Raw genomic sequence first — 12,228 nt, 5'->3', positions numbered from 1 at the left:
GAAAAATGTAAACACGTTATGTTATGTTATGTTGTTTGTTATGTTTACAGTTACATTATTTACTTTATATACAGTTAATATTGTTTAAGTGGGCCTGGAGAAGGATGCTTCAAGTTCCTTGGCAAGAGAAAAAAAACAATCCGAGCATCGTAAATCAACTAAATACATAAATAAATAAAAATGTAAATAAACTGCTTAAATAATAAAATAAGTAATACATAATTTGCTTAGATAATTGGGAGGACCTACAATGACAAAGCTCACCAAGATCTGGAAGAACAGAAAAATATCTATCAAAATAAAGATCAACTAGTCACATCCTCAGTCTTCTCTGTGGTTTTTTATGGCTCAGAGTCTCGGACACAGAACAACGCAATTAAGAAGAACATCAATACTTTTGAAATGTGGGCCTGGAGAAGAATGCTTCAAGTTTCTTGGCTACAGAAAAGAACCGACCCGAGAACGGAGATCAACTAAATCTTGAAAAGAGTCTGCAACATGGTGGAAAGAAGAATCCTCAGATATTCTGGATGCATCTCAAGAAGAAAGGAAGAGAATATTGAAAAACTCTTCATGCTGGGAAAGATGCCAGGAGCTAAAAGAAGAGGAAGGGCCCATGGATGATGGCTAGATCATATTCCTGCTCTTACTGGACTAACGCTGATGATGTATTTCGAATGACAAAATACGGAGACAGGTGGAGGAGACTAATACAGTGGATCACAAGTCCTCAGCATGAAAAGATCGACTAAGATACAATATGAATCTTATTTGAATGAGTACAATTTTTGAAGTATAGTTTATAAACTGAATTCTTACCTATAACACTAAGTCTAATCATTGTCATACCGACACCGAAAGAATTCTTTCCAATGCAAGTGTAGAGGGCGCTGTCATTGCCATCTGTTTTTTCAATAATCATGGATGATGTGACACCATCGTCCACAAGCAAATTGATAATTTTAATACTGAAAGAAAAACAAATTCGGTGTTCAGTCTGTTTTTTAGAATCCCAAATTAATGAATGTCATTCAGCATATCAATAATGAGACACAAATAACTTAGTGATGAGACTAGTTTATAATTTCAGTTAATTTATTTACTATCAAATTCTAATTAATTATAATTTTAAGCTGGATAGGTGAGCTAATAATGTGGTGGCTGATTGATTGTTTACATCTGAACAAAGCCCATGTTTTTCAAATGATCATTCCAGGAAAGGTTGTAAACCTATAGTGCATTAGTACTATAGTACCATAATAGTACATCGCATCATGTTATCACAAAATTCTACTTATTCCCAGTAAGATGAAAGTAAAGACAGCAGAACTGGTTGCTTACTGTCCATCCGTTGATGTCTTCAGTTGATGCTTCCCTTTTTCCCAGGTCAACTCTAAAGGAGTGTCACCCGTGACATTGCACACAATCTCCGTTCTTTCTCCTTTCTTCACTCTTTTCACAGGTGTTGATAATTTAGCTACAGGTGGAACTGTGGAATGAAAATAAATATGAGAAAAGAGCAAAAGAATAATAATTAAAGAAACATAATTAACTACTTGTTTCAAATTAGTTAAAAATTAGGTATGTATTGTTCAATAAAGAAAGAGTCAAATTAGATGGATCATTAGGGGACCGTGACTAAAGGGTTTAAGCTTAAGAGCGTTCACTAATGACAGAAATTCCATCGTTCATAATTTCGATTATTTAGTCTTCCTTCTTATCTCACTGTTATTCGTGAGTCTCATAGACATCGCTTCATTTACCCTGTTCATCTGATAAGTATCGAAGTACACATTCCTACCAAAAAATTCCCAACGCGGTAAAACATACTTAAATTAGAAAGTTTTTTTTTTACCTTGAGTATACTATATGTTAAAGATACCAAGCAATTTTATAAATAAACTTGGTTTTAATCCTTTTTCCCAAGTAAGCAAACAGACAAGTAAGTCAAGTTTGCGTCTGAACATAGTTCAAGTCTGAACTATGTTCGGCCGAAACAGGTCTGGGTAGCGACCCTTGCCTTTAATGCATAGCATCATACATCTCCGCAAGGGGATGTGCTTTGCATTAGGTGGAAATACTAAGGAAAGTGATCACAGCTTACTCCCCCCCCCCCTTTACCACGAGTTGTCTCAGACTTGAACTATGTTCAGGCGCAAACTTGACTTAGTTGTTTGTTTGATTACATGGGAAAAAGGATTAAAACCAAGTTTATTTATAAAATTGCTTGGTATCTTTAACAGGCTTAAATCAGTTCGTGGTCATTGTTGCTCCATTGTAATTAGTCATGTTATGAATTTATAACCCGAGTACAGCAATTCTGCCACGGAAACACTATAATCACATAACTTATAACTTTGTAGTGCTGACAATGTATCATGAACTGTGCTATTATCGTAGGCCAAGGGTCTTCAACGCATGGCTGGCGGGCCACCTGTGGCCAGCGGAGCTCTTTGCGGTGACCCGCCGCCCATTTTAAAAAAATAACTACTTAACATTAAAATGATTAAATAAAAAATAATTCCAATGAAGTATAGCTTAGCAGGCCACTAAGCTGTACTGCAGTATTTCAAATTGTAAGATGCTTTCCAGATTCACAAGGAACGCCGCGCATTTGGTACTTTACATAAAATCCTATAAAATAAATATTAAATAGACATGCTACTTCAGCCATCTACCAGCGTCAAGCGGTACTTAAGTACTAGTACTAACATGGCTGAAGCAGTAGTTCGTTCGAGTGCGCTGTCTAGTGCCTTCCAGATACATCTCGAAGGTTCTCGATACTTCGTTATTTTCATATAAATACAAGAGGATCTCATCCGCAGTCAGTCAGTCAGTCGTGAACAGTGATATTCGTGTATAAGCGCACGCAGGTTCGTCGTGTCAGCCAGTCTATTGTGGTTTTATATTGCCAGACTCTTTTCATTAGTGTGAGACTTATTCAGTGGATAATAACCGTTACAAGGCCATTTTGGATCATTTATTTTGGGTTCATCTTCCATCACTATGGCGTCTACGAGTAAATAGCGTAAATCAAGTGATTCTTGTCGGGATTTTAATGAAAAGTCGACCAATTTGTACTTTTTTGTGGCGATTGACGATAAGCCAGTGTGTTTAATTTGTCGTGAGTCAGTGTCAGTATCAAAAGAATACAATATAAAAAACGACACTATGAGACAAAGCATGCGTCCAATTTTGATCACCTTCAAGGGCGGTTTCGTATGTCCAAATTGATTTAAAATGGCAGCAGGTAAGTTTAAAAGGCAGGGGGAAGACGGCGAAGCGTGAAAAGTAAGTTATATAATTAAAAAATAGCTACAAAATCAAAAGCCTTCTTGGACGGCGAGTTAGCGATAGAGTGTCTCATCGCTGCTGGGGATATTCTGTACCCAAATAATAAGGGCGTGTTTAAAAAACGGAGTTTGTCTGGGGTAACTGTAGCAAGACGTGTCGAAGAACTTGCCAATGACATCGAAGGAATTAAAAAAAAAACCGTCGTCCGAATTTACGTCATATTCACTTGCTTTAGATAAGAGCACAGATGTGAAGGATACAGCACAACTGGATATCTTTGTCCGTGGCATTGATAATCAATTTAATGTGACAGAAGAACTGCTAGTGCTCGTACCTATGAAGGGAACGACGAAAGGCACTGATATTCTTGAAGCCGCCAAGAAAACGCTCCAGCGTTTCGACTCAACTCAACTTAACTAACCTCGAGGGTATGGTAGTTGATGGTGCTCCTGCTATGGTGGGAAAGAACGAAGGGTTTGTTGCGCTGCAACGGAAAGAACCGGAACTAGAAGGAAAGGATTTCTCCCATTACTACTGTTTAATCTACCAGGAGAATTTGTGCGCGAAAACTATTGGATTTGAGAATGTCATGAAAGCTATTGTGACTGTCGTCAACATTATTAGAGCAAGAGGATTGAATCATCGTCAATTCCAAGAGTTTTTGACCCAAGAATGCGAAGCGGATCACGGCGATGTGGTTTATTATAGTGATGTGAATTGATTGAGCAGAGGGAAGGTTCTTAAAAGAGTCTTTGACTTAAGGAGCGAAATTCAGCAGTTCATGCAAACCAAGGGGAATCCGATTGGGGAATTTAACGATCCGACGTGGATGACAGACTTTGCCTTTGTGACCGGCATCTCATTGCATTTGAATGACCTAATTACGCGGCTACAATCCAAATATCAACTGGTGCACACTCCATCAAATATCACACGATCGCATCAAAGATCGTGTGATCTTTGATCGCATCAAAGATTTTGTAGCCAAACTCAAACTTTTGGGAGGCACAACCCCCCCCCCCCCAAAAAAAGAGTTAACTCATTTTCAGCTTCTCGCTGAGTCCAACTGTTCGTCTCTTGATGAATACGCTACAAAATTAGCCGTGTTGCAAAGCAAAGTGAGTTCGAAGAGAGATTTAGTGATTTTCGTAACCAACAGTCTTCTTTAGATTTATTTTCAATGCCATTCAGTGTCAATGCTGCCGAAATGCCAAGCTCAGTTCAAATGGAGCTGCTTGAACTCCAAAATAACTATTTTTTGAGAGAAAAATTATTCAATGTGCCCTTGCTTACATTTTACAAGACTACATTTCTGAGGTTGCATTCCCTAATCTTCGCCGGCATGCTTTGAAGATGTGCGCTTTGTTGGGAAGCACATACTTATGTGAGCAGTTCTTCTCCAGAATGAAGCATGTGAAGTCCAAGACAAGAACCGAGATTACGAACCAACATCTCGAGAATACTCTGCGCATAGTGACTTCCAACATTGATGCCAACATCGACAAGCTGGTCAAGGAAAAACATTGCTAAGTTGCCCATTGGCATTGTAAAAAAATGAATGTTTTCTTCATTAAATTATCTTTTTTCAAGTATTGATTGTATTTACGTATCATGAACCCGACCCCTACCTACGCACTTAAAGCTGAGTTTGTTTATTTTTATAGGATTTTATGTCAAGTATCAAATGCACAGCGTTCCTTGTGAATCTGGAAAGCATCTTACAATTCTGAATACTGCAGTATAGCTTAGTGGCCCTCGGGCTTCATTGAAATTTTTAATGTGGCTCGCACTGTCTGAAAGGTTGAAGATCCCTGTCGTAGGTGAAGATCATTTTTTTTTTTTTTTGCTTTTGCAACTATTTCACATCGCTAATTTTGAAAACTGCAGAATACAATAAAATATGTATATTCCACGTTTATATGAAATCACTGGAGATATAAGGATGGCACTCAGCATTTTAACTTATAATGAAGTAGGACAATACCTGACGGTGGTAAAGTCGCATGTCAGGAGCACGCGACCCACTTAGCTAGTTCGTGAACTTTTAAGTAGTTCCTTGTATTTGATGATGTCACTTCCTTTATAATAGCCGCTCTAGAGCTGCTTAGAAGAGTGTTGGCTTAACTCACTTCCCCAAGAACGTTTCATTAATAAACTTAAACAGTTAGTGAGACTATCAAGTGTAAGGGTTATACATATTAATGGTAACAATAGACAAGGGTTATGACTGTTCGACATTATTACATGCATTCTGAATGTTTGTTGTCAATAAACAAGCTTGCATAGCTCACTTGATAACATCGATGCTCTTTGGTTGGAAAGACGAGTTCGAATCCCTTCTGAGAGATGAAAAGAACAGGACATTTCGGCTGAAGATGGTTTCATGATGATTTCATGATGGTTAGATGGTTTCATACGGATGTTTTACTCCCGGAAATGTTTTTCATCAAAGACAGACAAATCAGCCACAGAAAACAAGCTGTTCAGATATACAGATTCTAGAGACAGAATTAACTGTCCTGTCATCGTGGGAAGTTAGTTGGCAGTGACAAGCAATTCAGTCTAATATGTTAAGCAGAAGAAGATATACAAATATTAAACACACAAGCCTTTAAGTGAACCACTTCGCTTGGTTTTTTATTTGTTATGAATAAAGAAATCCTCTGTCATTTTTTCTAAGCAGGGGCGCAAAGCTATTTTCGTCTTAAGTTACTCTAGGAAAACGATGGGTATCCAGTTTCTTCCCTTAAATTCTTCCAATAGCTATCATGACCATCGATGAATTGCAGGCTTTAGGTATCGAGTACAGCAGGCAAAATCCTGTCCACAAGATTTCATAGGTGAACGATTCAATTAAGAGATGACCCAAAAGAGCAGAGTCATTCACTCTGCTATGTTATTCAATCTGAGATGTTATTTATGACGGAACGTCATAAATAACATCTCACGACTCAACAAATAAAAACATACATTAAAAGCAATATAAGTAAATCATGTTTTGTTTTTTACTATTATCTAAACCAGGACTCAAAAATGATCTTTCACAACTGCATCCAAACATGAAGTCAGGAATAGACAAAACTAAATCACAGATCTTTCGAAGTATTTTAATGAACTAGATTCAGGACCTAATAAACTTGTGAACATGATATTTGATAAAGTTAAAGAAAACTTTAATCATTCTATCCACGTACACGTATGATGATAATGTTTAAGACAAGGGAAAAAGCAATGTTATCAAGGACTACAGGAAACACTAATCTACTAGTCACTTTTGAAATCTTGAAAAAAATAATATAAAAGAACTACAAAATTATTTACTGAAACATTATACACTGGTTGGAAAGAAGTCAACTACCATGGGCAAGGTGCATCGTAAAATATAACGAGTTCATATGTTTGTTGCCGGTATAAATTGGAGGAACATGATGCTCACAAGTCAGTGCAACTGTTTACAAGTGAAATGGCTTAAAGAAGGGAACTGACAACAGAGTTTGAAAGAGGCGTTGCGATAGGATCTCATGTTTCAGGCCTATTGCTTTGGCAAATTATTGACAAATTGGACCATTCCAGGTCAACAATCAGTGATACCATACTGAGATGGAAGCGCAGAAAATCACCTGCAAGTGCTACCCTCAGTGAACGACCCACGATATAAACGAACGTGATCATAGGGCGTTACAATGGATAATATGTAAAAACCACCATTCGTCGGCCGACAGGTTGAATGTGGAGCTCCCGGCATCGACTGAACACGAATCTGCACAAACAATTCAGAACCGAGGCTAACAACACGGGTTTCCATTGTTGGACCGTAATATGCAATTCGCGCATTATCCGAACCGACATGCAGCATTGTCTTCAGTGGTGCAAAGCGCGCGTACAGTGGGACGTGGAAGCTTGGAAAGTTGTGTTATGGAGTTCCTCACAATATGGTGTGCGTTGGTTTCTTTCCAAGCAGCATATCTCAAAATAATACGATTTCCAGAAATTATGCCACAACCATACTAGTGAAAGACCACAATAAACTAATGCTCGTTATAAAATTGAATTCACTATCGTTATATTCTTTAATTTCATCAAAACTTTCAACACACTCGATAATGAAATACTACTGAACATCATGGCTATTAAAGGAACTCCATGCATGTGCACAGTGTTAGGATTCGCTAAACGTGCTCCTTTAATTCAGGTTTATTTCAAAACTCTCATTGTGTATTTGCAATTTTCAGAAGATCCATAAAGGTAATCCTCATTTATTAAAAAAAAATAAGGTTTCAGTCAGTGTTTGGTAAATATGCCATACTAATGTGATATTATTAGGTATTTTATTGTGTGCTTTGCATTATGTCTAATGTATATTAAAAAGTAATTACAATAGAACCTTACTGTATATCCCTAATGCTATATTGTAATTAATGTTAATATTCCCTTGTTTCAAGTCCTCAATGTGCATTTGTAAATATTTTCGATCAATAATGATAGTTATTGTTCACATCTATTACAGCGAGTACGGAATTCTTAGTTTATATCAATGGTTTTGTAATATTTTAACATAAGCGGACTAAATTAAAAATCCGCAGACGAAGTATAGTAAGACAAAATTATTATTTATTTGTTATTGAGAATCGATAAGAACCAACCCAATTATGGCCTTTAGCATCCATATGCATGAAAACCTGACTTAAAACAGAATTTAAAATAGGATATATCATCAGGTAATTTCATATGATAATAATGTTTACGAAAAATGAGCAAATCTTCTATATAGTGCACAATTTATTTCTGATAGATCGATATTACGTTTCACTGTATGGTCGACTACATGACATTATGGTGGATTGCTACTAATAACGAACTTACCCTGTACTTCCAGGCGTACAGTTTTCTTCAAACCATTACCAACTCCATTAGTTACTTCACACGAATAAAAACCCTCGTCTTCCTTCTTAATCTCCGAGATAGTAAGGGATCCGTCGTCTTGAGACCTCCATCGACTGCCAGACACAGGTTCCATCTGTTGCACAGTGAGCCCTAGAAACAACGTTTATGTTGAAATAATACACTAGCGAACAGTATTAGAAAGTACAATATTATGCATGGCATGCTGTTTTATAATAATGGTACTTGGATTGCATTTCTACTGCACTAAATAAATTTATTGTTGATATTCTTGAAGAGTACACAGAAATTTAGTTTAATCCTTTATCCAAGTGTGAGCAAACAAAGTTTGCGCCTGAAAGTATCTTCAGGACTGGGTTAAGGTGGTACACACCAGGGCAACTCGTTGCAAAGGTGGAGCAAGCTACCAACACTCCTATCCTAGTATCTCCTATAATGCAAAACACATCTCCTTGCGGATATGTCTATTGTTATGCATTAAGGGAAGGGCCACTACCCAGACCGGTTTCGACCTTCCGGTCTGGTCGAAACCGGTCTGGGTAGTGGCCCTTCCCTTAATGCATAACAATAGACATATCCGCAAGGAGATGTGTTTTGCATTATAGGAGATACTAGGATAGGAGTGTTGGTAGCTTGCTCCACCTTTGCAACGAGTTGCCCTGGTGTGTACCACCTTAACCCAGTCCTGAAGATACTTTCAGGCGCAAACTTTGTTTGCTCACACTTGGATAAAGGATTAAACTAAATTTATTATACTCTAACCAAGTGGAAAATAAACTTTCAACGAGTACACAGAAAGCATATCTCATACAGTAATCCTGTTTCTTGAATGAGATAAATGTATTGTGAAGAATAGTATTTCCAGCTGCCTTATGATTAATTACCAGTATTTTACTTCTCTCCGAATCACCTATGTGTTCCAATGATGGCTTCTTGGAAAAGAGATAGAAAAAGAAAGTGAAATAACCATTATTGGAAAGTGAGTCTGAGAAGTCATAGTTATTGTTTAAAACACTCCCATAATAGTGTTTAAATCACGGGAATCTGTAGTTATTGCCTTTTGCCCTTTTTGACTGCAACTTTGAACTACTTCTTTTACCCTTCTTTGGTTCCGAGGGGAAGAACATAACCAATCCATCGAAGTTAATAGTGAATAATCATTGTCTGGACTAATACAACTAGCTTCAGTCAAAATGATGACTGAATGTTAATTCTCCTGTCTTTTCACTAAATTACTTCAGGATCCTTCGAAAGAAACATCTGTGATATATTTCCTATGTAGTCAGGTGTCTGTGATATGTGGACAAAGTTTCGCAATCATATGTCAAAGGCGGTATGACAACAATCCAATATGCCAAGTGTTTGATTTCAGCACATATACACATTCAGTCTGATTTCAGCACAGTTTGAAGAGCACTGAAATTCAGTGCTATTCAGAGCCGCATAGCACTGAATCCCCTATCAATGTTTGCTTTGCTGAGAGATGCCACGATTATAGTATTGATTAATATTTTCCATTCAGTGCGCGACTAATGATATTCTTAATAAACATTTTGCGCATTCGAAGTATTAAAATAGATTAAGTTTTCATTGTAAAAGTAACAGTTAATTTGATGAAATATTCATCCTTTGGATCGGAGAGAAATTCTCTAGTCATTTGAATCAATCTCTAGTGATATGGTAAAACCAACGAAGTATTAAAAAAATTTTGAGATTTTTGGAGCGAAGAAATATTTCTATTTTTTTTTTTTCAGAATGGGTCACTAATTTGGAAAATTTTTATACAACCTCGTTTAGTGACTTACTCAATATACTTTTTTTAATAAATGATTTCTTTGTGTTATGATATTGCTTTAATAATTATTATTATTACATGATACCTCTAGGGAGTCCATAGACTCATCGAGGGAGGACACCTACTATGCAACACTCTATCTCCACCACTCAATACACCAACTGCAATGAACCGCAACTACACCAACGCCATCTACTCCCCACTACCAGTAGTAATTTCACAGATAATCACAAACATCCATGCGCACGGCGGGAATCGAACCCGCAGCCTTTTAGATAGAGAGTGGATACACTAACCACTCGGCCAAACCAGGTCGGCAGTAATTGAAGTAGCATGTACACGTGTATAAGCTACTTGTTTTACGGAACACCCGTTAAATACATTAGTTGCATCTATTCATCATTCATTACAGGTTCGATATCAAACCTAGAGAAATGACGTCTTTTTTCATCCGCGTGTTCTTTGAAACCGCCTCCCTTCTCGAATATTCCTTAAGGATTATAACCTACAGGAATCTCTCTCTCTTTCTCTCTCTCTCTCTTTCTCTCTCTCTCTCATCCTACTAATAATATGTTCTACAAGATTTGCAACTGTAAATAGTGCGATTTATCAAATAGCTTATATATTTGCCTCCCCCCACACCTTTTATGTCATTGTATGACGAGGATAGAGAATTTATGGGTAAGAGTAGAGAACTTACAGCGAGAGTAAACAATTTGATTTCGGCTTTTGAAAGGATAATTATAAGAAATATATTTGGTCCAGTGAGTGACAACGGTCTATGGAGGATCAGATACAACCATGAGTTATATCAACTCTATAAAGAACCTACAATATATAGCAAAATAAAGTCCAAAAAAAGTTGCAGTAGGCAGGTTCCTTTCATATTTTTGAAAGGAAAATAATAGTATGTTTAAGAAGACTATAAATAGCAAAAGTTTTGATAAATGACTAAGAGGAAAACCAAGAACTACATGGATAAATATCATTAGTCAAGATATTCTAATGCGCGCGCGCACGCACACACACACACGCGCGCGCGCAATAGCTTGGAATGTATTGATGCGTCGCTGAACTGGAAGCCTGAATGAATATATTGTGTTTTATTATGTTTGTATGGCATTTTGGGTGCGTGTTTCTTGTTCGTAGTATGTCCTTAGAGCTCTTTTCAGGCTATTGTAGTTTGTAAGGTTTCTGTATTCAAAAGGTAATTTGTTTATCATGTCTGGGATGTAGAAGTTTCGCCTTTCCGTAGTGATTATTGTATTTATATGTGATATAATTAGTAGTGTGAGGTCTTGTTATACGGTAGGTATTTCTGACTGTCCAGTAGTTGGCATCGAAATAATGTTTCAGCAAAGCTGCATAGCGTATCTTAGTGTATTTTGGAATAGTGATTTGTATATTAGTGTTTTAAGGCGTGTGGGAACTATGTCTTTTAACCTGTAGAGTGTGCCACTTATTGTTCGGAGTTTGTTGTGTAGATGGTTTATGTGGCTATTCCAGTTCATATCTGCATCGAAGTAAATTCCAAGGTATCGTATTGTTTCAATCTGAGTGGTTTCGCTGTTCTGTTTTTTTTTTTTTTTTGTTGGAGAGTGGATGTTGGATGGTTATATATTTGTTATCAACTGGTCGAGTCAGTGGATTTCTGAATATCATTAATTTTGTCTTATCTGAGTTTAGGTGTATGGAGTTTTTCGTGAGCCAGTCTGTGATCAGATTTATGTCATGTTGCATATTTGTTTGGGCTATGTTTGTGTTATTATGGATGGATATTATCGCTGTATCGTCTGAGAATTGGAATATCTTACCTTTGAGAGGTAGCTGATTAATATCGTGCGTGTAAATGTTGAATAGAGTTGAGGAGAGTACAGCTCCCTGTGTCACTCCACAGGTTACTGGTAGCTCTCTACTTCGGTTTGACCCGATACGTGTGATATGCTTTCTAATTTGGAGGTAGTTTGTAAACCATCTGTGTAGAGGCCCGTCTATTCCAAAATGCCTCAGCTTTTCTAACAAGGTTTGATGTGAGTGTATCGAATGCTTTAGTTAGATCAATAAAGACTACCATGGCAATTTTGTTTTTGTCTAAGGCCGTATTAATTACGTTTGTGAAGTCTTCCAAGAGAGATGTTGTTCCCTTATTTTTCTGAAAACCATATTGTGTTTTGGGAATAATATGAAAGGTCTCTGTATATGATGTGAATTTCTTCAGTACGATCCGATCCATAATT

General features: G+C 37.1%; 1 protein-coding gene across 1 annotated transcript in view; it reads right to left on the bottom strand.

The window, feature by feature from the left end:
- Positions 1 to 1,337: 1,337 nt before the first annotated feature.
- LOC150097798 (cell adhesion molecule Dscam2-like) overlaps positions 1,338 to 12,228 on the bottom strand; it is a 45,878-nt gene continuing 34,987 nt past the window's right edge. The window contains exons 11-12 of the mRNA XM_090406993.1: positions 8,158 to 8,328; positions 1,338 to 1,489 (exon numbers count right to left, since the gene is read on the bottom strand). Coding sequence (XP_090263119.1) covers positions 1,338 to 1,489; positions 8,158 to 8,328 — 323 coding nt within the window. The remainder of the gene's footprint in view (positions 1,490 to 8,157; positions 8,329 to 12,228) is intronic.

Source organism: Typopeltis vanoorti, chromosome 17 (genome assembly GCF_054136105.1).
Source record: "Typopeltis vanoorti isolate ZY-2024b chromosome 17, IOZ_Tvanoo_1.0, whole genome shotgun sequence".
NCBI lineage: Eukaryota > Metazoa > Arthropoda > Arachnida > Uropygi > Thelyphonidae > Typopeltis > Typopeltis vanoorti.
The sequence above is the reverse complement of the archived record's forward strand: the minus strand, read 5'-3'. Positions and strand labels throughout refer to the sequence as shown.